The 21,892-nt window shown below is 24.7% G+C and overlaps 6 protein-coding genes across 6 annotated transcripts; 3 read left to right on the plus strand and 3 right to left on the minus strand.

Annotated features, from left to right (window-relative positions):
• The first annotated feature begins 956 nt into the window (after positions 1-956).
• Positions 957-2,297, plus strand: LOC128963103 (chymotrypsin-like elastase family member 1). The gene is made up of 6 exons (XM_054309576.1): positions 957-1,067; positions 1,135-1,214; positions 1,269-1,317; positions 1,408-1,553; positions 1,666-1,855; positions 1,915-2,297. Exons 1-6 carry the CDS (start codon positions 992-994, stop codon positions 2,211-2,213), a joined length of 840 nt encoding a protein of 279 aa, XP_054165551.1. The 5' UTR covers positions 957-991; the 3' UTR covers positions 2,214-2,297.
• A 1,703-nt stretch (positions 2,298-4,000) lies between these two features.
• Positions 4,001-5,222, plus strand: LOC128963340 (prisilkin-39-like). The gene is made up of 2 exons (XM_054309843.1): positions 4,001-4,043; positions 4,195-5,222. Exons 1-2 carry the CDS (start codon positions 4,001-4,003, stop codon positions 5,220-5,222), a joined length of 1,071 nt encoding a protein of 356 aa, XP_054165818.1.
• A 2,162-nt stretch (positions 5,223-7,384) lies between these two features.
• On the minus strand, positions 7,385-9,595 carry LOC128963341 (bumetanide-sensitive sodium-(potassium)-chloride cotransporter-like). The gene is made up of 8 exons (XM_054309845.1): positions 9,404-9,595; positions 9,060-9,135; positions 8,754-8,938; positions 8,560-8,679; positions 8,197-8,437; positions 7,789-8,117; positions 7,637-7,721; positions 7,385-7,578 (listed from the first exon to the last, which is right to left on the minus strand). The coding sequence occupies exons 1-8, from the start codon at positions 9,593-9,595 to the stop codon at positions 7,385-7,387; spliced, it is 1,422 nt and encodes a 473-aa protein (XP_054165820.1).
• Positions 9,596-11,976: 2,381 nt separating this feature from the next.
• LOC128963105 (bumetanide-sensitive sodium-(potassium)-chloride cotransporter-like) lies at positions 11,977-12,885 on the minus strand. The gene is made up of 5 exons (XM_054309578.1): positions 12,699-12,885; positions 12,541-12,624; positions 12,373-12,469; positions 12,241-12,308; positions 11,977-12,173 (listed from the first exon to the last, which is right to left on the minus strand). The coding sequence occupies exons 1-5, from the start codon at positions 12,881-12,883 to the stop codon at positions 12,035-12,037; spliced, it is 573 nt and encodes a 190-aa protein (XP_054165553.1). The 5' UTR covers positions 12,884-12,885; the 3' UTR covers positions 11,977-12,034.
• Positions 12,886-13,111: 226 nt separating this feature from the next.
• LOC128963342 (bumetanide-sensitive sodium-(potassium)-chloride cotransporter-like) lies at positions 13,112-17,485 on the minus strand. The gene is made up of 11 exons (XM_054309846.1): positions 17,291-17,485; positions 16,809-16,910; positions 15,500-15,575; positions 15,188-15,423; positions 15,108-15,120; positions 15,001-15,038; positions 14,648-14,891; positions 13,759-14,475; positions 13,404-13,542; positions 13,322-13,346; positions 13,112-13,225 (listed from the first exon to the last, which is right to left on the minus strand). Exons 1-11 carry the CDS (start codon positions 17,483-17,485, stop codon positions 13,112-13,114), a joined length of 1,899 nt encoding a protein of 632 aa, XP_054165821.1.
• Positions 17,486-19,425: 1,940 nt separating this feature from the next.
• Positions 19,426-21,367, plus strand: LOC128963098 (cholinesterase 1-like). The gene is made up of 3 exons (XM_054309570.1): positions 19,426-19,971; positions 20,046-21,080; positions 21,185-21,367. Exons 1-3 carry the CDS (start codon positions 19,478-19,480, stop codon positions 21,354-21,356), a joined length of 1,701 nt encoding a protein of 566 aa, XP_054165545.1. The 5' UTR covers positions 19,426-19,477; the 3' UTR covers positions 21,357-21,367.
• The last annotated feature ends 525 nt before the right edge of the window (positions 21,368-21,892 follow it).

The following is a 21,892-nucleotide window of genomic DNA, read 5'->3' on the forward strand; positions in this document are numbered from 1 at the left end:
TATAAAAGTTATAAAGATTTATAAAAACCAGTACCATAAACATTACAGAAATATAATTTATATTATTATATTACAAATACAATCACATAATTAGAAACCAGTTTAATACAAAGTTTACAATATTTTATAGTATTAAAAATAGATCTATAACTGATATTAATATCTAGTATTAAAAGTTAATTTTATTAATGTTTTTAAAAAACTTTTTACAAAAATCATAAAAGTACTCAAGTATTTCTTTGTAAATTTTTATTTGATACTGATTTAAGTGATATTAAATATTTGCTTTTAATCAACAAAATAGTGTCAAATGTTATAAACATGTTAATATTAATATACACAAATTAATATTACAATATTTATTATAATTTATAAAGTAATTGCCTRAACAATACAGTATTYTAAATAAAATAATATCTAATATTTTAGAAACAAAAAATTTATTTTGAATCAAATTTGTCCAGTATYTATTATTCTATTAAAAATAAGTTAATAATTTTAATAGCCAGTTTAACATTTTAATTTTTGTATTATAATATAAATATGATATATTTATATTAATATAATTATTCTAGTACTATTATGATTAAAATAAAATAGGTCTGTCTAAAAATATAGATTATTTAGTGAAATTCAATAATTTTCAATTTTACATAAATATAAATTGTTTATTATATTTAGGCTATTTCATAATAATTCATCAAAAACATTGTTCACATTTGACATAATGTTATAAAATAATAAAATAAGTTCTCACAAACAAACAAAAAATTATTAATTATAAAATTTTTGTGATTTAAATAATAAATTAAACTCTTTTTTAGATTAGAAATCTATTATAAATGACAGCTTTATGAGTTTAATAGTGTATTATAAATTATTTTTTTTATATGTGCGTTAGAGTAAATTTTCTGTAATTTTAATACTAATGTAGTGTATATAAAAGCCAAACTAATCCAGGTATATTATTGTCACAATTATAATAATCAAAATGTACAAAATACTAGTCGTTTGTAGTATTATWGGGTTAACTGTTGCCGAAAATCATCCACTCTGTGGTCAACAGTGTAAGGATAATAATAAAATTATTTTAAACTTTTAACAGTAAATTATATTCAAAAATAAATTATTTAGTGAACTTAGCTATAAGTAAAGATCAATCTCCTTATGTTGTGGGAGGTGTCGACGCCAAACCAAATGAGTTTCCCTGGCAGGTATAACAGTGGACTTTTGTAATTATTAAATTAATAATTATTTTAAAAAATTAGGTATCACTTGAATATAACAGTGATCAGGTCGGATGGTACCATACATGTGGTTAGTATTTGATAGTTAATGTAAACTTTAATATATAAGTAAATAAATTATTATATCTAAATCTATTAAATATGTAATTTTCTTCTTTAGGTGGATCTGTTATATCCGATAACTGGGTCTTAACTGCAGCCCATTGTGTTGACCGTAGTCTCGACGGAAGTATGTATCGAGTAGTGGTCGGTGAACACGATCGCACCAAACCTGAGGGTAAAGAAGCTATTATCGAAGTCACAAAGGTTTGTCATTTAAGTTTGCAATTAAATTCAATATAATTTATTTTTTAAATTAAATATAAAAATCTACATTTATTCAACTAATAAACAAATTTAATTTTATGATCATCTATAGGTTATACAACATCCTCAATGGGACACTAATAAAATTGTGAATGATGTGGCACTACTGAAATTGGCCCGAAATATCAATTTTAATGGCAATGAAAGTCATGTCAGACCCGTTTGTTTGCCCGACAATGAAGCCGTCGACGCTATAGTTGATACTCAGTGTTGGGCAACTGGTTGGGGACATACCCAATGGCGTATGGCTAGTAAAAATTATATCATATTTTCCATAACAATATATGTATCTATATTATAGAGGGTCAAGTGGCACCAGTATTACAAAAAGTATTGATAAATATAGTCAAACAATCCACGTGTCGCAGCAAATACCTGTTTGTGACCACTATTACAGACGCACACATTTGTTTCGGTGAAAACGGTAAGGGCACCTGTCAGGGGGACAGTGGTGGACCACTCAACTGTCCCGTTAACGGTAAATATTATTCGTATGGCGCAACATCTTTTGGTGTTCAATGTGCCGGCAGTTACCCGTCGGTCAGTGCCCGTGTGGCCACTTTCTCATCTTGGATTTGGCAAACTGCCGCTAATAACTAATCAATTTTGTGTATTACGTAATAATACAGTTTTTAGATTTAAAATAAACATTAATAATACTATAAGACAGAAATAAAATGATAGCATCCATAAATGTATTTATTGTTTTATGTAATACAACAACAATTATAATTAATTATGAGTTATAAGTATTTTTTAATTTTAAACTAATACTATTACCAATTAAATCAATTTTTTTTATTAAAGATTCAATATATATTATTGTTATATAATGATATAATTTGCAATATAAAAACATAATTAGATATAAAAATAAAGTTTAGTTATAATTACGCTAATACTACAACATTATTACTACTGTATTCAATATGAAAAACCTATTCAAAATAATTAAATGTTATAATTAAAGTTAAAGCAGTTTAATACTATAATATTATATATTTCCTGAATTTATCTATCTATCTATTACTACATTCTAATCAAATCATATAAAAAATTAACTCATATTTCATGAATATACAGTACTGTCAAATAAATATAAATTTATTTAATTATAACATTTAATAATAAATATTAAAATTTATTGAAAAGTCGTGTCATTTATRTTAGCCGTTGGTAATGACCTACTTATTATGCATACAGTAAGTTAGGTATAAAGTAATTATTACATGAATTTAATTTATATAAAAACAAATTTAGTTTCACTTCATAATTTCTATTTTTGTTTTTGTTGTTGAATATATCATTATTGCTAAAATAGTTTAATGACCCGTAGTATAATTAAAGCTATAAATTAAATTTTTACTTTTATAAGGCATAAGCTAGTTTTTGTTTTTTTAAATAAATACATATTTTTAAATAAAATTAAGTACCTATCAAAAATAAAAATAAATTCATATTCAATTTATTGAATTCATGAATGAATTATCACATAATACTTATTATTGATATGTCATAAATATTTACTTTTGTTTAAATTTGACAGCTATTTGACCCCAAAATATAGCTATTTTGTTGAATTGTAAACCAATTATCAATTGATAAAAGCAAATAAAAACAAAAATTTCAAATTAARTACAATTATTATATATTATCTTTTTGTTTGTTTGCTTATTATTATGTCATAAATTTTCTTGTCTTAAGCGGAAATCTCGTGTCTAAACTCCAGAAGTATATCTCTAAAGATCTTTTTATGGGAAGTGTTTCGTCATTTYATATCCAGTTTTATATTAAAAGTTGTTTTTGTATTGAAGACCGGTATGAGAAAGTGTTTTACATATCGTACTTATCATTATATGATATATAAAAAATAATTTATAAGACATCTATAATTTAAATATTCAATTCAAGTTTTTTGATTATAAGTCTGTATTTATAACTGTATTAATTATTAAATTAAGGAAGCAGTTATATTATGATATATAAGATATAACTTTTAAATAATATTTTATTTTCACAAAATGTTGATGTATTATAAAATGTATATGAAAATTTAAATTATTATTATTTGCTTTTAATTATAAGCCGCAAAATTTACTATTTATAATGAATAAAATAATTACTATTTGTATTGTCTTTACATTATTTAATTGTTTATATTGTAATCCCAAATCTGGTAATTATTGTCTTTATAAAAATTTAATTGTCTTTAATTTATTATTATTTAAAAAATACATAAATTATATTAATATTTTTTCTTTATATTAATAATTTTTTAGAGTACGATGACAATTCAGAATCAAGTAATAGTAAAATCTACTGTAATTTTTAAAATAATTATTAAATATTAATATATTAATTGTAATTAAACATTAGCTCATTTTGGGATGACTTTGGATGTGGATAAAAAAGATGTTTATTTAAAAAAAGGTATGTTTTTYAATAATTTTTTAATATATTATTTACATGAAATCATAATGATATATAATCAACACAAATTACAATGATGTAAAATATTAACAATATAATTATCAAAATAAATTAATCAATATTATATACTTAAATATTTTAAAACTTACAGATCCGGCTCAATTGGTTTTCCAATTTGGAGAATCTCCCGAACCAAACCAAGGTTATAAAAAGGACAGTTATCACAGCAATAGTGGATATAAAAAAGATAATGACAATAATTATTACCAAAAACAAGACAAAGACAGTGGATATAAAACGTATGAAACAGCAGATTATGGAGAATACAAAGATAWCGGTGCCGGTTATAGGGGTGATCTGGGATATGGAGCACAAACAGTCTATGCGACCGATCATTATCCGGGACGTGTGGGCGATAGTTATGACAGTCAGAAATATGATGAACCGGAATATAAAATTATAGATTATGGAGCCGTTTATCCGAGTAATGTATATGAAAATAAAGTTTACAGCGAACAACCCGGRCATGGGTTAGCCAATAATGGTTACGGTTATGATGTCAAAGGTTATGACAGRAAAAGCTATGAAGGACCCATTGGGCATCAAAATAATGGATATGGCGAGAAAAAATATAAAGACCAAAGCTATATTAGCCAGTCGTATAATGGCAAACAGTCACCTCAATTGGGTTACCATAAAATTATGAGTTATGGTAAGGGCTATCAAATGTATGATCAGCCCAAATATGTACCCAATAGAAAATCATATCCAATAAATAGTAATGGATATCAAGAAAAGTTATACGAAGTTAAATCACATGGATATGGAAATAAAGATACAAATAGTGGTTATAGTAGTAGACCTCTTGTACATGGAGTTCATGAAAGACCAGTATATAAAGATATGTCAAAAAGCTATGACTCCAGTGAGGGTTATACGAAAAATCAAGAAGTCGTGCCATCAAATAGTGGAAAATATGACGACAGCAACATTTCTGTGTCTACCGGCAAATACATGGGTCCGGGAGAGTATCAGTCAGCACATGTAGGTCATCAGTATGATCACCAAAGAGCTGGCGATACGCACAGTGATAGACATTATGTGAGACACGATTCCGATATGCATTACACTCATCCTTCACACAATTATCATCCCATTAATCAACAACACTATCATTAGTATTAAAAGTTATAACTTATAAACTTGTTTTCAAACTTTGTGTTATTTATATAGTTTTATAGTTGTTTTATTAAATTTATTGTTAGATATAGCCAAATATTTAAAATTGTTTAGTAATGTTTATTTATATATAATATATTAAAAATAATTAAAATGTTTAACTTTAAATAAAATTTTATAACTTTAAATAAAATTTTATATTTTTAAATTATTTATCACAATTGGTTTTTCAAATTTCTCTTTACATTATATAATAGATTTATGGAACTAAAGTTRYATATAATTTATTTAATATTTAAATAATTATTTTGTCTACTATTCTATTAGATTAAAAAAAATATTTAAAAATTATATTTATAAGTTGTATTAATCGGTATGAAATGTTAAAACATTTGTTTGATTGCCGCGAATGAACAAAAATTCTGGCATTTCTGTGGACAACATATCCAACCAATACATGAATACATAAGCACTTAGACTATCTTTTTTAGGGATCTCTAAAGTCCTAAAGTTTTAAATAAAAATATTCAAAATAATTTAATTGTCCATGTTCAAATAATTAGTTAAATAAACTAACATAACAATTAATGTTGAATTCTGTGAATTTTCAATTAATAAGTCTCTTAATTGGAAATATTTGTTTGTCTACAATAAAAATATCATAAGTTAGCAAATAATTTTTAGTTTACATTAAATACTTTTGTTTTATGAATGGCCAAACTATCCAAAATTTTTTGTCTGGTAATTAAATCACTAATTGTCAAAACATGTTTATCAGTTTGCAACCAATCAGTTGAACTATTAATATAATTATAAAAATTTATTGTTACATAAAATTACAAAAATTAAAAACAATAACTTTTTACCCGTTTGTTTGATAATTATCATCTAACTTGAGGACAGTTATCTCATGACAATCTATTCTAAACAATTCAACTAACTTTGTCACACTATATAATAGATAAATATTTTAATAAACTAATTTATTATAATTAAAATCAAATTTATATAAACAATTTATATACCTTTCATTATTTAACTTATTGTCATCCGACTGATTGTCGATTACAACAAATACTCTTATTTTACAACATTTCCACTTCTTTTTCTGTGACAGTATGTACGGCACAAGTAGTGTGAGTCCTCCGTCATCATAGAGCCAATAGACATCAATAAGAGGTAAGGTTTGACTAGTTTTGACAGTTGTCTTAAGTTCAATGCTATCAAATGATCTAACTGTGCATTTGCTTAATGTATCAGAATTTAATGTTTTCTCAAATTTCATGCCTTTTACTTTATTTTTATTTTTTACATATTTATCACTTTTTATTATATTATTATTGATTTGATTTGTATTATTATTATTATTATTAGTTATTGAATTATCACAATCATACTTGCGGTAAATAATTAATGACTTGTGCAATTCAAATGTGTTACTAAAATTAAAATATAAAAATTAGATAAATATTATTTAACTATAATTAAATATAACTTATTTACTGAATAATATTAAAATAATCTTCAATTAAATCATAAGATAACTGTTTCCACGAATCCCTAAATCCAATCATCACTATATTAGGACTCAAATTAGATCCAAAGCCACTGCACTATAATTATAAATTAGATTAAAACTTATAATAAAACTATTTTTTTGTTATTAAAATCATATTTAWATGATAATTATATTTGAATACCTGTATTAGCATATTTGAACCAATGTTAAAATTATCAGCCGTAACCAACTTATAAAAACATTTAATATTGTGATCCATAAACCATTTGGTCCACAATTGTTTTAAATTTAGGCGATCTTCATATAGGCTATCGGTGCACATTATGTCACCAACAATAAGCATACCCTTATGTCGAGTAATATTGTTGGCCATCTTTAGTAGATTCATATATTTTTTAGATACACCTGATAATAGTAATATGGATGGTCTATAATTTTTTACATGTTCACTGCTATTATTTAATTTATGTGCAAATTGGACAGTTGTTTTAAATAATTGTCCATCTGGTGTCTGTCCCCAATTGACCTCTTAATTTAAAAGTTAATTATAGTATTATAATTAGTAATTTTAAAATAAGTTTTTTTTTATGAGACATACTTTTTCTATAATAGATTACAATACCGAAACTAATACAACAGAAGCCTAGAAATGCAAGTGTGATGTACCAGGAAATGGCAAACATAAAGACAAAACAGAAGAAACAGTTAAACAAACTGAACCATTTGTTATAGTATTTGAAGGACGGCCGCCAACTGACTGTCCGCACGTAATCACAATGAAAACAACAGAAATTAATGAGAGCCCACGACAGTAGGTAACAGATAGTGGCGATTGTACTTAAAATATCATAATCGGAAATAGCTATAAATATAATTGTTATCAAAAATGTTAGACCATATCCTCGACGGGGATCGGCGTGTGGGCCGTAAGGCTTGGAGAACCAACTAATACCGGGTAATAGATTATCAAAACCTAATGACTAAATAAATCATAAATTAATTTATAAATCAGTTTTTTGTTAATATAATTTATGTAATGTACTGTACCTGTAATATTCTGGGTGCTGTTATAAAAGAGCTTAGGGATGATGACAGTGCCTGAGCCAACAGTCCGGATGCATATATGGGTTCAATGTAATGCATTCTATCGCCAATCAAAGTTAGTGCAGACATTATAGACATCATAAACTCGTTATTACTGATACCACTTTCACAGTTCTCTTGTATATCGCACGTGTAGTTACCGTATTGATAGTCAGTTAAGTTTCCAGTAGCGTACCGATTGCCAGCGCATGCAAACAATATAATTTGTATAGTATATATAATCTGTGAGGTAAACACTGCTAATAATGAACCCTTAGGTATGGCTACCTTGGCTATGGATTTAATTAAGTATTTAAATAATATATTAGCAAAAATAAAGTAAATATATTTACTTTTAAATATAATAATTACGATTTTTAAGACTCGACGACATTGTGACTCCTGTGAAATCACCGCAAAGTGCAGACATATATATACCAAATATACTTAAAAAGTGGTAACCATTCCATTGCGGCAATAGATTAGTAAAACTTATTTTGGCATTAAATCCAATAAAACCGTTAACTTTTTGATAAGGAGTGGTCGGTAGGAATGTGCCCACAAAGAAGTCCAGTAATGATAGCATTGTTATAAAAAATAAAATCCATTGTGTCTAACAATAGATAATACAAATATAATTTTAATTGATTAGCACAGAGATTATTATATATATTATTATTATTGTCATAAATTTATTAAATGTGTTTATTATGTGTATAAAGTAAAATAGTTTACTTTTGCTTCGAGGTCCAGACTAATAAACGGTATGACAGCAATAATTACTAAACATATTAATCCTACAATTCTCTGATCATTTATACCCGAAGGATATTCAACTATTCCAGTATTAAATACCTTTGAATTAAATTTTAAAAACATTTAATTTACTGTCTAATTATGTGAATGTATTAAATATTAATGTACAGTACCTGTAGTATATATTGTATTTCACTGCAAATACCGCTTATATTTTGTGAAACCAATACTGCATTTGTTATGAAATAGATGAGTCCAAATACGGCCCCGATTTCTGGTCCCAAATTTCGGGAAATCAGATAATAGAAACCACCGCAACCTATATCTCCATTAGTACATAGGGCTGAAAGTGATAGCACTGTACCAACCAATATAATGGTACCAATGATTATTTGTAATAAACTTAAAACTTTTTTTTAAAGAAGAAAATAATAGAAAAATAATTATTATAAATAATTTTTATGTCAAATCAAACTAACTTATGCCCGCCTGTCCGGCCATTATGCCCATCCGTAAGTAAAGAGTACCGCCCAATAAGTTCATAAATGTTGGTATCTTTTATTTAAATTATTATAACTTTTAGAAATTGTTTTATTTTTACTATTATTATTATTAACATTAATTAAATTAATTAATTAACAAAATATCTTACATAGACCATGGTAAAGTAGCCAAATTTATCATTGTTATTTATGTGAATATAATTTTCACTTTTAAGTTCAGTATTTTTCAAACTTTCGGAATCATCACTCTTTAAATTTTTAATTTATTTTCAGTAAAAAAACATTTTTAAATTATATAATATTTTTAGATAATTACTTACAATATTGGAATTTACAGAATTTTGATGCAATTGTTGAAGTGTTGGTCGCTTTTTGTGATTAAAATCAAATGTTTTGAGATAATGTTCCACTTTAGGTGTCACTTCAGGAGGAGTGTATGTATCAATAGCACTGTCCAATGAGTCAAAACGGTTTAGCTCATGTACCTCAAGTTTTAGCACATTTTTGGTCATTTTTATTGATTTTTATGTGATAAATAAATAGTAATACAAAATTTATAAAACATTAAATATATAAAAATATAAAATAAATATAATTTTATATCTTTATTGAAATCAATAACAACTATTAAATACTAAAACAATATGCAATATATTTATATATAATTATTTTTTCAAAACAATTATGTGGTAATTATAGAATCCTTAATTTATATCATTTATGATACAATCAAACTTCAAAAAATAATTGCATTATCATTATTATACTTATAATCTCTTTAAATCCTAGAAAATTAAGTACCTCGATATTTAGGAAACTTATATCATAAATTAATCATAAAATTTTAAGGGTATACTTTTATAATTTTAATATTCATTGTTTATAATTTATGTGAGAATTTGTTCTTATGTTTTACTAAATTAATTGATTTAGTTATCCAAAAATATTTAGAGATTTATTAGAAAATTTTTAATATTACTACTAAATGTTGTTTAAATTGCAATTTATTTCGCAATTATTATAGATAATTAATAAATATAATTTTAATATTAGTAATAATAATAAAATGTCTTATCATTTTAACATAATATACAGTATTATTATAATATTTATTAATTATTAAATAATTAACTTATTTATTAATCAATTTATAAAATGCAACAAACATTAGAATTTATTATTGGCTATAAAAATTTAATTAATATACAGATCTTATATATTCTAAAATAAGTGTCAGGTAAAATTTGTTAATAATAAATTAATATTAATATATAATTTCAATCTTTTATAATTCAAAAAAATTATAATCTATTTAATACAGATTATCAAAAAAATCAATAAAAAGGAGTTTATTGTTAAAGTCAGCACTAAAATAATATTTAAATTTATTGGATTTTAATTAAAAATTTACTTTGGATAAGGAGTTCGTATGGAAATGCTTTCTAGAATTGTCAGTTGGTTTAAACTATATTTGTTTAAATATTTAGTTTATTTTCAAATTCATTGACATAATGTTATTACAAACAATTGTTAACCGAGTAATAAAACTTCGAATAATGTCTACAAATGTATAACAATATCAATCATTTACATATTTATTGATATAATGACATTAGAAATAATTATTGTTCAATATATTTATATGAATGAACTATTGAATCATTTTAAAAAAATATATAATAAGTTATATTATATTATTTCATTTGAAGGGTATTTTCTACATTTTGAGGTAAAAATTCAAAAAATTTTATATTTATAATAATTAAAAAATTGCATTTGTCATCGAATCGATTATTTCCAGATATTATATATTTTAGACATTTTTAATAAAATAGTTTTCTATATATTAATATATCCTAAATATAAATTTATGTTTTATTTCATAAATATTTGTTGATATTTTTACATTGAAAATATGTATTACTATAATATATATTCAAATCATGAGTCGGGAGTCTAATGCGGGTCTCATATTAAGATAGAGTCTTGTTATCAAATAATAATAGTATCATTAAATTTACTGAATTTAAACTATTTTCAATATTTCAATGAATTATTTTCAATAAATATTTGAATATTGGTTAGGGTTGGAAAAATACAAGGTTTTGAATTGCATAATAAACTAATGATATAATGAATACTAAAAAAACTGATATATATTTATAAATAATATTTAATGACAATAAAAATTATTTTTATATTAATTGTTGTTTTCTAAGAATAAAAATAAAACAAATTAAGAAAAAAGATATAAAATAAAAAATATATTTATTATAAAATATGTTTATTTTTACTTAAATCAATGGTTTTGATAATATGTGACTAACTTTTGTTTTGTAGGACAATATTAGTCATGTATTATAAAGTATTACAATATCTTGTCTCGTCTTGTTTTAAATAAGAACATAAACATTAAAAATAGTAATAAATTAAAAATTATTATTATTTATTATAAATAAATATTTTAATAAATAATAAATAAAATTTAAACAATTTATTAAAATCGTATATAAGTAGGATTTTGCAAGACGTGACAAAACGTGATGTGATTGACTTTAAAACATACAATACGTGACGGGACAAGACGTGACGGGACARGACGTGACGGGACARGACGTGACGGGACAAGACGTGACGGGACAAGACGTGACGGGACAAGACGTGACGGGACAAGACGTGACGGGACAGGACGTGACGGGACAGGACGTGACGGGACAGGACGTGACGGGACAAGACGATAACACGTCTTGCCAAAACGGGATTTTGGGCAAATGTTACACTACTAATGTACGTGTGTATGATTATAATTAAAGTTATATTTAAATAAATTATTTATAATTTTTTAAACTTATAAAAATATTGTACTGTATTTTTGTAACTATAATTGTRGGGATCGGTATATATATACAGTATATATAATTTATGGATTATAAGATATGACAAACATTTTTTTAATCGATATATATTGTTAAACAGTTTGTTTGATTTCCGCGAATAAAGAGAAATTCAGGCATTTCTATGGACAACATATCCAACCAATACATAAATATATGAGCACTCAGGTTGTCCTTACGTGGGATTTCTATTGTCCTGTTATAATAAAATTAAATAATTAAAAAATTTAAATATTATTTAAAAATTGTTTTAAATAAATTACATGACAATTAATTGTGAATATTTTGAATGTTCTTCCAATAGCTCTCTTAAAGCCACATATTTGTTGGTCTAAGAAAAACAATGATTCAAAATTAAATATACAATAATATAACTAATAGATAGTATAACTTACAGAATCTTGATATTGTTGAAAACTTATGGCCAATTCATTAGTATCACTACTTGATGAACACAAGTCATGGGATAGCGATTCAATAATATCTTCAATTCTATCGGTATTTTAATAAAGAATAAATAAAGTTATATAATTAATAATAAATTATTAAATATTTTATAATACCTTCTATAATAAGATTTTTCTGGCAATTCTAATACAATAATATCGTAATACTCGACACGAAATTTCTCTAATAACTCTGAAACACTAAATTAATAATAATAAAAATGATAAACATTTGTATCACTTTATTTATTTAATAAAATCTTAATTCAACAAACTTTTGTTCTGTAATAACAGTTTCATTTGACATTTTATCGATTATGACAAACACCCGAAGCTGAAAGTTTTTCCACCTTTTTCTCTGTGACAGTATGTATGGCACAAGTAGTGTAAGTCCGCCGTCATCATAGAGCCAATAGATATCAATAAAATGCAATTTAGACACTTGTCTTACTGTAATCATATGATTAACATTTTCAATATTTTTAATTTTTAGCTGATATGACATTCTGGGTGCTAACGGATCCTTTAATTTGCTATCAATTTCCTGTTTTTCTTTTTCAATACTATATTTAGTTGATTTATAATCTCTATATATAATTAATGATTTGTTCAGCTCAAACACATTGCTAAAAAAATATTTTTATATTAATATTAATTTTTTTGAATAATACTTTTCAATGATAATTGCTTACTGAATAGTATTGAAATAATCATTAATATCATCACTGGAACACTGTTTCCAAGAATTACGGAATCCAATCATCACTATATTGGGGCTCAGGTATGAACTAAAACCACAACACTATCAAAGTTAAAGTTAGAATTTATTTTTATTAACAAAAAATAAAATAAATATATTTTTAAGATAAACAGCAAACTAAATCATACAGATAAGCACCTGAATTAACATATCTGAGCCATTGCTTAGAGATTGAGATGATATTAATTTATAAAAACATTTAATTTTGTGACTTTTAAACCATTTATTCCACTCTTCACTTGTTTTTATTCGACTTTCAAACGGTATTCGTTGACTAATAATATCGCCAATGAATAGCATTCCTCTGTGTCTCGTTATCTGGTCAGCCATTGACACTAAATTCATGTGATTATTAGCTTCTGTACACAACAACAATATGGATGGTCTGTAATTTTTTTCGTGTTGATTAACTGTATTCAACTTATGTGCCAATGAAACGGCTGTTTTATATATTTGTGCATTACTTGATTGTCCCCAATTGAGATCTATAATAATTTGCTATTATTATTATTACTATTTTAAAACAATTTTTAACTAATCTGTTTAAATAAATCAAATAAATAAATATTTTATACCAGACTTCCAAATACTTATTTTGAAAACATAGACAAATATCATAATAGCTACCAAAATGACACCGATATACCATTTGGTTATAAATATAACWACTATACAAAGCAAACCAATTATAAGACTAAGCCATTTATTATAATATTTAAATGTTGGCCTCCAGTTAGCTGAGGCCACATAATCGGTATGAAAACAGCTCATATTGATGAGAAACCAGGCGCACAGATAGCATAGAGTGGTGGTAACGGCCAATGGTGTAAAGTCACTTATTGACACAAATATTGCAGATACAAAAAATGTCAATATATAAGCTCGTCTGGGATCACCATGTCGTCCATATGGTTTAGAAAACCATTTACTGTATGGCAATAGTCCGTCGAAACCCAACGATTGAATAACTCGGGGCGCAGTTATATATGCTATCAGTGCCGATGATATTGATTGCGATAATACTCCAGCTGTGAATATTGGTTCAATATAATTAGTATTTTCACCCACATGTGTCAAAGCCGACATCACTGACATAATATATTCATTATTGCTGAGACCACTTGAACAGTCGGGTTGTTGGTTAGTGCAGCTATAGTTACCAAATTTATAGTCATCTAACTTACCCGTTGCGTATCGTATGACTGAACAGCTATAAAATATTATTTGTATTATATAAATGATTTGTGATGTGATTATAGCTAATAGTGTTCCCAAAGGTATTGCTTTTTTAGCTGTAATAGTATTAATTAAAAAAAAGATTATATTATTAAAACAATATTATAACACATGTATATCATAATGACAATACAGGTACTGCACTTCTACATAAATGTAATAATACATACAGTAAAATACTGTAAATCAATATTAATATACATTACAACATAACTGTTGTTTACTTACGATTTTTGAGATGTTCAGCCATTGTAACGCCAGTAAAATCACCGCACAGTCCCGACATATAGATTGAAAACATTGCAAAAAAGTCAATACCACTTTCCCAAACAGGAATTAAGTTGTCTTTACTCGCCCGAGCACTCCATCCCACAAAACCGTTTACTTTCTGGTACGGTGTCGGCGGTATAAAAGCTCCGATAATAAAATCAATTATTGCCAACAATACAAATGCAAATAAAAACCATTGAGTCTACCAGTAATTAAGCAATAAAAAAAAACAATGAAAACTTTGCTAATAGTTATAAAGGTTTTGTTGAATCAAACATTTTTAACACACAGTTTGCATATTTTTTGCATACCTTTGCTTGAAAGTCTAGTCCAAAAAATGGTATTAAGGCTATTATAAATAGACAAATAAAGCCAACAATTCGTTGATCATTCAAACCGGATGGTTCTTCAGATATACCTGTGTTAAAGTCCTTATAAAATCAAATAAATTTAGTTATTTAATTAAATAGGATATAAAGTTAAATCAATTTGTAGCACCTGTAGTATTTGTTGTATTTGATTGGTAATGCCGGCAATACTGTACGATACCATAACAGCGTTAGTTAGAAAATAGATGACACCGAACACTGCGCCCACTTCAGGACCCAAGTTTCGTGATACTAAATAATAGAGACCACCACAACCTACCCGTCCATTTGAACATAAAGCCGATATTGATAAAACAGTGCCGCATAAAATTATGGTTCCCAACAGTATTTCAACTAATGCTAAAACTAGTAATAAAAATTTAATTATATAACATTATAACTTATCTGAAAAATATTTAACAATTAATTTAAAATTACTAACAAAGACCCGAATTAGCCGTAACCAAACCCATCCTTATAAACAGTGACGGACCCAATAAATTCATAAAAGTTGGAATCTATTATTTATTAATTATATATTTTTTTTGTAATAAAATTAATATAATATTAACTCTTTACTCCATATTAATCTACATATACTATAACTGTTTTTATTAAAATTGTATTAATAAAAAATTGTTATTAAAAATCTGCTAAACAYTATCTAGATAATCTAGGATTATATAATTATTAAATATAAGTCAAAGAAAATGTGATTAAATCAGCGCAAATTAAAAAATAATTATTAAAAATCTATACAGTATATTAATTATTATAAATATATTGAATTATCTAATTGAAGAAAATACTGATTTACGATTTAAAATAATTAAAATAATTACTCAGTTGTGACTATGACTTAAACAATGATAGCATTTCGCAAATCATAGCAAAAATTAGTCGCCAATAAAGTTTGATAACTAAAAAYTTAAATAACTAAAAAATAATTTTTGTAATAAATAAGATCTATTTGCAGTTTATTTTATAATAATACTATAGAATTCTAAATAAATCAATAATACTATTAAATATTATTCATACATTATATACAGTACATATTGGATCCCAAGTGGAAGTGCTATAAGTTATGTTATTATAAATTTCAGGTTTTGTAAAATTTTATTTATAGTTCAAATATTTATAATAGATTAATAATTACATTTTTTTTAAAAACCTATTAAAATTTTTTAATCAATTTTCTAAATTGTGATTTATAATAATGTTAAATATACTTAGTTAATAATTTCAGTTTATTACTATAATAGAAAACAAATTAAAATAAGATCCCAATAAACGATTTTTTAGAAACTTTCTAAGAATTTTTTTTGTAAGATCTGATGATTAATTCCTATTTATTATGCAAAATATCAATTCATGTGTTGATAAAACTTTTTAATAGATTATTGCGCCAAAAGAGTAACTAAGATTTGATTCTCACCGGACGTCAAACAGTCAGCAAATTCTTTATAGATTTTTATAAATCAATAATATCTTTATTGTTATAACGTTTTTCTTATGACTTTAACTTAAATCTATTGTCAGAATGACGAGAACAAAAAATAGATATTTTGATAATTTATAAAAACTTTCTTTTATATGACACATAATTATAGTATTTTATAAAAATAAAAAACAGTAAACAACATCATATGGATATTTTTTAATAGATATTTTTGTTTAAACTAATTTTATAAGTAGATTAATGTATAGAGTAAATGAGTTATTTAAAAAAAATATAACTAAATACCCACGTAGACCATTGAAATAAAACCAAATTTATTGCTTTCATCAATGTTTAAGTACTTATTTGGACAACTTTTGTCATTAAAAAGATCCTTAATGTTATGTGAAATCTATATATAAAATTAGTAATAAGTTTTTTAACTGAGCAATTACAATTTGTTAAAATTAAAAGATGAAATAAAATATATTAATGTAATAAGTTAGCAATAATAGTAAATGGAAATTATTGGTATACAGTATTAACATTAATATTAATAAAACAAATTAAGCATGGAAATGTTTTTTCTTTTATTATAAAAAGTGCATTTACACTTTTTTAATGTTATTATGATTCATAATAATTATAAAATAGTATTATTTATATTAAAATAAGTTATGTACATGTAGTACATAAATATATAAATTTGTATAAATAATTTGGGTTTAATTATTTATTTTAACGTTTTATATACATTAATTATACATAAAATAAAATTATTAATAACATTACATGATTTTCGTGCAGTTGTCTGATACTCGGTCGGGGCATATATTTGGTGTCATTTTTCTTTAAATAATGTGTGATATGCGGTATGACATCAGCACTGGACGTTTGATTACTTTCTGATGACAGGACTTCACTGTCTGACAAGTTTTTGTGCAATTGWGCGGCACTTATGTCCAGTTTTAGAGAATCTTCAGTCATTGTAATTTGAAAACCAGAAATATTGTAATTTTCTATATACAGTATACCATATATATATACAAAATTACATGTACTATATATTAACACACACACACACACACACACATATATATATATATATATATAAATTTTTTATATATTTATATACCAAATATTTATAACCTTTTAAAAAAAAAAAATTATATTATTCACAAAAATATCAACACTTTTGTGTTATTATTTTTTACGTTTCATATTCATAGACTCTTAGAAAATAAATATTATGTTTCGATACAATTTTGCTGAATCTTCTAATCTCCTGTCTATAGTAATAATGTATTTTATTAAATGATTTAATTAATAACTTAACTGCTGTATCATTGGCAATGTGTCATTAAATTCAATTGTATTATGTATTTATACATTTTATTAAAAAACTAACATATTATTGATATTGACTGTCAATGCTAACTAAAATAATTTTTATACTAAATATTATTAAAATTATGTTTCTGTTATACTAAACTTGTAATTTATAGAATAAAGTTTTAATTAAATTATGAGATATGAATTATAATAAATGTTTAAATTAAAATTTTTACCTAATATACAGATAATAATATTTTAATGATATTATTATATTAAAATTTATGATTTACTAAATTGTAACAGAATAATAGTAATAGTAATAGTAATAGTAATAGTAATAGTAATAGTAATAGTAATAGTAATAGTAATAGTAATAGTAATAGTAATAGTAATAGTAATAGTAATAGTAATAGTAATAGTAATAGTAATAGTAATAGTAATAGTAATAGTAATAGTAATAGTAATAGTAATAGTAATAGTAATAGTAATAGTAATAGTAATAGTAATAGTAATAGTAATAGTAATAGTAATAGTAATAGTAATAGTAATAGTAATAGTAATAGTAATAGTAATAGTAATAGTAATAGTAATAGTAATAGTAATAGTAATAGTAATAGTAATAGTAATAGTAATAGTAATAGTAATAGTAATAGTAATAGTAATAGTAATAGTAATAGTAATAGTAATAGTAATAGTAATAGTAATAGTAATAGTAATAGTAATATTAAATAAAATATTAATACATAATTATTAGCATTTTGTATCTAAATTTGTAAAAACTATTTTATTGACAATTAAATTTTTACTGTAACAATTATTTTTATTATTTTTACAAAAGCAGTTATAATATACTGTACCGTATATGCAATATATAGTAATTAAACAGAAATCAATTCATAAAAATTGCTAATTAATTAATGTTATATTTTCTTAAGAAATTATAGTCCATTTACAATGACTTGTAATTATATAATACAGAAAATGTTTTTTAATTTCTTAATAGTTTAGTTTGTTTTCAAACTAGAATCAATAGAAAAATTATTTTACAAAAAAAATTAATACAATATCTTTATAGTTAATAGATTAATACATAAACCTTTAATACAATACTGTAGACTTTTAATACAATACTGATATTTTTAAATAAATAATTTTATATGTTCATCTTAGAGGATTTATTAATTAAATATATTTTTAAATTATAAAACAAGTTATGAATTATTAATGTTTTGTTGTACTAAATTTTATGATTAATCAAATTGAATGATAATATATAGTTAGCTATTATTCATATATCACATCCTTATTCCCACAATCAATGCAATATTAGATTTATAATAAGTTTACAATTATCTGATAATTTTTCAGAAAACTTGTTTTTTAAATTTATCAAATATTTATTGTTCTATCTATTCTGTTTGATATATAACTTTATAAAAAACTTATTTTATCTGTAATTTCATATCAAGTATTGAAAATGTTTTATTTGTTATTATTTTATAAAAGTAATGTAAATTAATACATATTTATTAATTATCCATATGGTGCATGTTTTCAAAAAATATATAATTATTGTGTAAACATTTAGTTCAGAATAAGTTGTGTATTATTCGTATAATAAACTTTAAAACACAAACAAATATAATGTATATAAAAAATTATTTACAAATTGTTATCAAATTAATTTGTTTGACAAACATTTTATGTGATAATGTTGTTACAGTAAATACAACACACGGTTTGATTAATGGTTTTACTGAATCATATAACGACAAGCGGTTACACGTGTTCCTCGGTATACCCTATGCTAAGCCACCGGTTAAAAGATTGAGGTTTTTAAAACCTCGACCAATGATACCGTGGACAAAGGCCAGGGATGCAATCAAATGGCCAAACAATTGCTATCAAACTGAATTGCTATCAAATAATAGTAATAAAAATAATAATTTTAGCGAAGATTGTCTTTATCTAAACATATGGACACCAAATACCAGTGCTGTAAATGCAGATGATTTAAAGTCTGTTATCATTTATATTCACGGGGGAGCTCTATATGTTGGTTCTTCTAGTATTGATATACACGATGGCAAAGTATTAGCAGCACTGGGAGATATTGTTGTTATTACACTAAACTATAGGTTTACTATATTTTTTTACTAATAAAATAAATTTATTAAAATTATTTTTTGTTTACTAATTTATATAAAAAAAGATTAGATGCCTTTGGCTTTTTATATGCCGATTCATGGGAAGCACCGGGCAATATGGGACTCTGGGATCAAGCTATGGCCATGGAATGGATTTACAATAATATTAAATATTTTGGTGGCGATTCTGATCGTATAACGCTTATGGGTCACAATGCTGGTGGTTGGTCGGTCAGCTTACACATGTTATCACCAGTTAGTCACCATCTCTTTCGAAATGCTATACTTATGTCGGGTGCAGTATATAACCATCCTATTGAAAGAGATGCGGAAAGCATTAAACAGTTTTGGTTGAATGCCGCCATTGAAGAAGGCTGTGTCGATGATCAGGATTATGTATATTTGGATTTTACACCAAAAATTTTAAAATGCTTGCGTCAACTCACTCCCCAAAAAGTACTTGAGCTGACCCAACACCACGGACTATTGACACCGAAATTGGGTTGGCATAGACTTGTGGTCATTGACGGCAAGTTTTTGCCGAACAAACCGATCAATTTGTTGAAAAACAATCGCTATAATAGTACACATAATGTGTTGATTGGGACTGTCGAGGACGAGGGCAGCCTTTTGCTGAACTCTATGATCGATCCCAATCTGTATGACTTAAAAAAGCCTCGAAATCTGACAGTAGAGGAAGCAATAGACGAGTTGGCGCACAAATCGTCGTTTTTCTACTCCAACTATCAGGTCAATGGTCTGGATGTCGCACAGGTATACTTTCATGGATTATCCGATCAAACGTCGTCACATGAGATCATATCGAGAATCGGTATGGCTTTCGGCGATTTTTATATTGTCTGTCCAACCATAAGATTTGCCGAAATGTTTTTATTGGCAAATGATAATTACGTAAATGTTTATCAATATTACTTCACGGCTTACAATGATAGCGGCTTTTGTCCCAATTGGATGAAAGCGTGTCATTCGTTAGATTTGATTAACATTTTTGGTGTACCACTGGTAACACCATCGACACAAAGATTTAAGCAAATATCTCAATCTATGATTCATATGGTATCGCATTTTGCTAAATTAGGGTTAGTTTTTAACAATATATATATAATTTTATTTTATATAAACTATTTCATATATAATAATAATTTTATGAATTATTGCTRAAGTCTTTTTCATATTTATTAAGATATCCAAACACTAATGCTGGTGATCTGACAGCGTTTTATAAGTTGAACAATAAAATAGTCAAACCATACTACCAGTTCAGAGATCAACCGCATCCTATCAGTGACTTTGGTCTGGGAGTCAAAACGTTTGAATGTGAATATCTTTGGAATGACTACTTAGATGCTGAATGACTATCCTATTGAATGACTATTCAAATGATATTCAAAAGTTAATGAATGACTATTTTTATTGGAAATTTATAAATGTTACAAATATTACATCTATTAGTTTTCTATTGTATAATATTATATAATGTACAATATGTAGTGCATTTGAAAAACACTAATTTTATAGCTTAAAAATAAATATTCACAAATAATTAATTAAAATTGTCTAATTATTTTTGATATAATTTATTAATATATTATCAAAATTATTATATATTTTATCATTATAGCTTTTTAGTTAAAATTTAATTTTTGTATTTATATAAATTAATTTTAAATTATAAAATACTTAATATTTAATTAATATTATCAAAAACTTAAAATATAATATTTACAATTAATTTATTTAAATAACTCATGTGAATGTGTTTTGCTGTTAATTCTAAACTATACTATACTTTAAATAATGCTAATCTATATATTATGAACTTCTATAAAAACAATAAATTATTTTATTTATAACTAAAGATAAATATTTGAAGTGGAAAGTTATACGAGGG

The sequence above is a fragment of the Oppia nitens genome, unplaced genomic scaffold (genome assembly GCF_028296485.1).
Source record: "Oppia nitens isolate AA-2021 unplaced genomic scaffold, nextdenovo-longstitch-racon4-pilon3 scaffold7_pilon_pilon_pilon, whole genome shotgun sequence".
NCBI lineage: Eukaryota > Metazoa > Arthropoda > Arachnida > Sarcoptiformes > Oppiidae > Oppia > Oppia nitens.

Coding starts and splice junctions, on each gene's coding strand:
- LOC128963105 (XM_054309578.1), bottom strand. CDS start 12,883: ATGATTACAGTAAGACAAGTGTCTAAATTGCATTTTATTGATATCTAT. Junction 12,470..12,540: donor GAAAAATCTTATTATAGAAG/GTATTATAAAAT, acceptor AAATACCGATAG/AATTGAAGATATTATTGAAT. Junction 12,309..12,372: donor TTCAACAATATCAAGATTCT/GTAAGTTATACT, acceptor TGTTTTTCTTAG/ACCAACAAATATGTGGCTTT.
- LOC128963098 (XM_054309570.1), top strand. CDS start 19,478: ATGTATATAAAAAATTATTTACAAATTGTTATCAAATTAATTTGTTTG. Junction 19,972..20,045: donor GTTATTACACTAAACTATAG/GTTTACTATATT, acceptor ATATAAAAAAAG/ATTAGATGCCTTTGGCTTTT. Junction 21,081..21,184: donor TCGCATTTTGCTAAATTAGG/GTTAGTTTTTAA, acceptor ATATTTATTAAG/ATATCCAAACACTAATGCTG.
- LOC128963341 (XM_054309845.1), bottom strand. CDS start 9,595: ATGACCAAAAATGTGCTAAAACTTGAGGTACATGAGCTAAACCGTTTT. Junction 9,136..9,403: donor ATTCTGTAAATTCCAATATT/GTAAGTAATTAT, acceptor TTTAAATAAAAG/ATACCAACATTTATGAACTT. Junction 7,579..7,636: donor CGATCCCCGTCGAGGATATG/GTCTAACATTTT, acceptor TGATATTTTAAG/TACAATCGCCACTATCTGTT.